The following is a 4,316-nucleotide window of genomic DNA, read 5'->3' as shown; positions in this document are numbered from 1 at the left end:
AACATTTGTATAATGTTTTGCAGTGAGTAAAGCATATACATTTTTACATATTTTATCTTATTACATATAATTCATATGGTAACACTCAAGACTTGAGTTGTCAATTCTGATTCAGTGAATCATAGATTTTACCCAACACCAAACTTTGCTAATGATCAAAGAATACAGGAAAGCACCAAGTACAGATGGAATATTCCTTTTTTCTGGAGGAACCCCAGCGGTTAGACACAGATTCCAGAAATGTTCTTTTCTTCTGCATTAGGATATGTTATGATTTTGTAATAGTTTTGAGCAATGTGTGCAAAAAAATTGCACAAAGGAAGTTACTTAGGTTTTGGGATCTCCTGTGTTGTTGTTGTTAATCCAAACCCAAGGATATTTTTTCTGTTGATTTTTAAAGTAGGAATGCGGGTGGGAGTGAGTGAGGGATAATGGGATGGGGAGGGAAGGAGGGAGAGAGGACGAGAGGGAGAGAGAGAGAGGTGAGAGAGAAGAGAGACACATGGATTGGTTGCTTCCCTGACCTACTGTGGTGAGGATTAAACCTGCAACCCAGGTATGTGCCCTTGATTGGGAGTGGAACTTGTTACCCTCCACTGATCGGCCCTCATTCTAATTACTGAACACACTGGCCAGGGCTCTTTTTTCTTTTCGTAATTACACAGCTTACTTGACTCTCTAGGTAGGTACTCTTTGTTTATTAGGATCCTGGTTGAAGTTCCTTATTTTTTAAATTTATTGATGAGAGGAAAGAGAGAGAGAGAGAGAGAGAGAGAGAGAGAGAGATTGGGAGAGATTGAGATTGATTGAATTGTTATTCCACTTATTTATGCATTCACTGGTTGATTTTTATATATGTCCTGACCTAAAATCTAACTGCAACCTTGGCTTATCAGGATCATATTCTAACAGGCCTGGCCTGGTTGTGGTCTTTTATTCCTTCTTTGCCTTGTAGGGAGTGTGAGTTACTAGCCTGCTATTAACCCTTTCCCTCCCAATGCATGAGAGTGGTGGAGTTTGTTCTATAAGGAAAATTTTGCTAAAGTAATCTTTAAAATTTTCCTTCCATAAATTTTTAATATTTTCAGTTTTGGGGTTTATGCTTGGGAAAATGAGCAATTAAAATGGATACTTGTTAGATTGTTTAATTTCTTCAGAGTTTATATTGCTAAATATCAATAAGGATGACAGGCTATCCCTAAATAATACATAGTTGTTTTATTTCAAATCTCATATTTCATCATAAGAATCTGTAAATGTATGTTCAGAGCTGCTGCCCCTTTAATAGAAATTTGAAATGGTTGGGACTTGAAAATTTTATTAAGAACTAAGGCTGCTTCGATTTAGAATAAGTCACATGATGGTATGGATCCATTTTACCTTTAACAAAGTGAATATGTATGGTTCTCTTATTCATTGTTTTCTATAACCATTCTTGATGTTCAACTTACATTGAGGAAATACCTCAATGCTAGTAACACGTTTTTAAAAAATATCCTTTAGGAAACTTTTATTCTTAGGGAAACTTATTCACTTGCTAGGCCTAGAGCCAAAAAAAAAAAAAAAAAAAAAAAAAGGAGAAGAAAGAAAAAACCTTAATATAGAAAAACTGTTATTTGTCTCAAAATTCCTTTTCAAGTAGACCTGTGAACAAATATTTTTGCTGAGTTTACTTAGATCTTAAGTCAGTTAATAAGAAAATTGAAGATGTCAAAAAATTCATAGCAATTTATACACACAGGGATTCTCATTGTTAATGAGATAAAGATTATACTTTGAAAGGATCAAAATCATAGAATAGGATTTTGAAATTGCTAGAACTTTAAGAAGTCAGTTAAACCAGCTCACTTTATTTTAAAAAGAAGAAATGCCAAACATATAGTTATTAGATCTGGCACATTGAATCTGTTTCTTTTTCTTTCTTTTTTTTTTTTTTGATTCGGGCCCAGATGCTATAACTGACTCTACATGTGTGTTGTTTGGTTCTTTAGTAATAGCGACAGGCCTCACTCTGAGTTTTCTTCCAAGATTGTATTTATTCACTAAGTAATTGTTTTTCAGGTTTTGCAGCAAAACCTTTTAAAGATGAATGAAAAACAATTGGAAACTCTACAGCAGCGGAAACTTCCTGGATGGATGTCTATGCAGAATAAGAGGTGTGCTGTAGAAGAAGGAAAGGTATGTAATTCATCAATTTTTCCTTCAGATGGGAAATTTATGTAAACTTGACTGTAAAATGAGTCAGTCAGTCCTTTTTTAAACTTCAGGTCATTATTTAAGTTAGAGTAGCTATTGTGTAAATGAACAAGAATCTAGTCATTGATTGAGTGAATGGGATTACCTTTCACTTGGGTTTACAAAATGGGAATTCTTACTCTGTACTTTCCTTTTTTATCTAGTTTGCATGGTTGACCTAACTAGTTTGTTGCAATTCATATAATTTAGACAGTATTCACTTTGCTGAATTTTTATGATTGAGCAAATTTAGGTCCTCATAGATTTAAGAACCACCAACCAGTCTTTAGCATTTTATTGGCAGCATTATTACATCGTGAATTCTATATAATAAAATATGCTAAATGTCGACTGTTTGGTCGACTGCTATGATGCACATTGACCACCAGGGGGTAGAACTCCAACCGGTAGGTTAGCTTCCTATTGGGGTCCAACCGGTAGGTTAGCTTCCTGCTGGGGTCCAGCCGGTTGGGACTGGGCTAGAGGGCTGGACACACCCTGGAGCCCTCCTACGGTCCCTCCCCAGTTGGCCGGCCCCCATCGGCCTGATTGGGACTGGGCGAGACAGTCTCAATCAGCCCCAATCGCCGGCCAGGATGAGGGACCCCACCAGTGCACGAGTTCATGCACTGGACCTCTAGTACTAATATAATTACAGGGAAAAAAACAATAAAATAAATGTTTTTATGAAAATGGCATTAGAAGTTTGCAAATACATTTGCTAGAAAAATAACTGTGCAGTGGATGGCTTTATCTTTGTTACATTGTCTTTATGACTTCATTAAGCTATAAAATATTAGTTATTAAAACTTAGAACTATAATTTGAATGTTTCAAGGAGCTTTGTTATTTCAATGAACATTTATTATTTAATGTGAACTTTATTTGCACCTTTTCGCCATTTTGTTTAACTCAAGGCATCTGTTCAGAAGAGTGTTTTTGAAGATGACCTCCCCTACTTAGAATTCACTGGATCCATTGTGTACAGTTATGAACCTAATGATTGTTCTTTCCTATCAGAAGATATTAGGTAAGAGACTTGAATTTCCTAGTTTCATTGGAATTTGGACCTTAGAAGATTACTAATGTAATATTTGAAGTATACTGAGTTTTGCAGTTGAGGTGTGTTCAATGGATAATTATTATTATTATTTTAATATATTTTATTGATTTTTTACAGAGAGGAAGGGTGAGGGATAGAGAGTTAGAAACATCGATGAGAGAGAAACATCAATAAGCTGCCTTCTGCACACTCCCTACTGGGGATGTGCCCGCAACCAAGGTACATGCCCTTGACCGGAATCGAACCTGGGACCCTTGAACTGAATATATTATGTTTCATTCTCCAGCTCAGGAAAAAAATGCAAGAATTATTCAAATTCCAAGTGCCCCTTTATATTCTAGGAAAAGTAGAGGCCCGGTGCACGAAATTCATGCACTCTGGGGCAGGGGGAGGAAATCCCTCAGCCTGGCCTGTCCCCTCTCGCAGTCCGAGAGCACTTGGGGGATGTCCGACTTATGGCTTAGGCCCACTTGCCATGGGCCTAAGCTGGCATTCAGACATCCTTAGTGTTGCCATGGAGGCGGGAGAGACTCCTGCCCCCACCACCGCACTCTCCAGCTGTGAGCCTGGCTTCTGGCTGAGTGGCACTCCCCCAGTGGGAGCACACTGACCACCAGGGGGCAGCTCCTGCATTGAGCATCTACACCATGGTGGTCAGTGCACATCACAGCGACCCATGGTTCCGCTGTTTGGTCAATTTGCATATTAGCCTTTTATTATATAGGATTGCATAGACTCAAGGCTCTACTTTACTGTGCCATGACTATTCTTTCGTGTTTTACATATAGATTTACTGATTTCAGAGAGAAAGGGAGAGGGAGAGAAAGAAAGATCAGTGATGACAGAGAATCACGGATTGGTTGCCTCTTGCATGCCCCCTACTGGGGATCAAGACTGTAACCCGGGCACGTGCCCTGACTGGGAATCGAACCATAACCTCCTGGTTCATAGGTCAACGCTCAACCACTGAGCCACGCTGGCCAGGCATACCAGCATTCTTTAGCTTGGTAAGGCTATGA

The 4,316-nt window shown here is 38.5% G+C and overlaps 1 protein-coding gene across 3 annotated transcripts in view; it reads left to right on the top strand.

The window, feature by feature from the left end:
* WRN (Werner syndrome RecQ like helicase) overlaps window positions 1-4,316 on the top strand; it is a 153,308-nt gene that overhangs the window by 45,837 nt on the left and 103,155 nt on the right. For all 3 annotated transcript variants that reach the window (XM_015565251.1, XM_015565250.1, XM_015565249.1), the window contains 2 exons: window positions 2,062-2,178; window positions 3,152-3,264. In XM_015565251.1, the coding sequence (XP_015420737.1) occupies window positions 2,086-2,178; window positions 3,152-3,264 (206 nt within the window). In that variant the 5' untranslated portion in view covers window positions 2,062-2,085. The remainder of the gene's footprint in view (window positions 1-2,061; window positions 2,179-3,151; window positions 3,265-4,316) is intronic.

Source organism: Myotis davidii, unplaced genomic scaffold, assembly GCF_000327345.1.
Source record: "Myotis davidii unplaced genomic scaffold, ASM32734v1 scaffold93, whole genome shotgun sequence".
Taxonomy (NCBI): domain Eukaryota; kingdom Metazoa; phylum Chordata; class Mammalia; order Chiroptera; family Vespertilionidae; genus Myotis; species Myotis davidii.
This window is presented reverse-complemented; position numbering and strand designations above follow the sequence as displayed.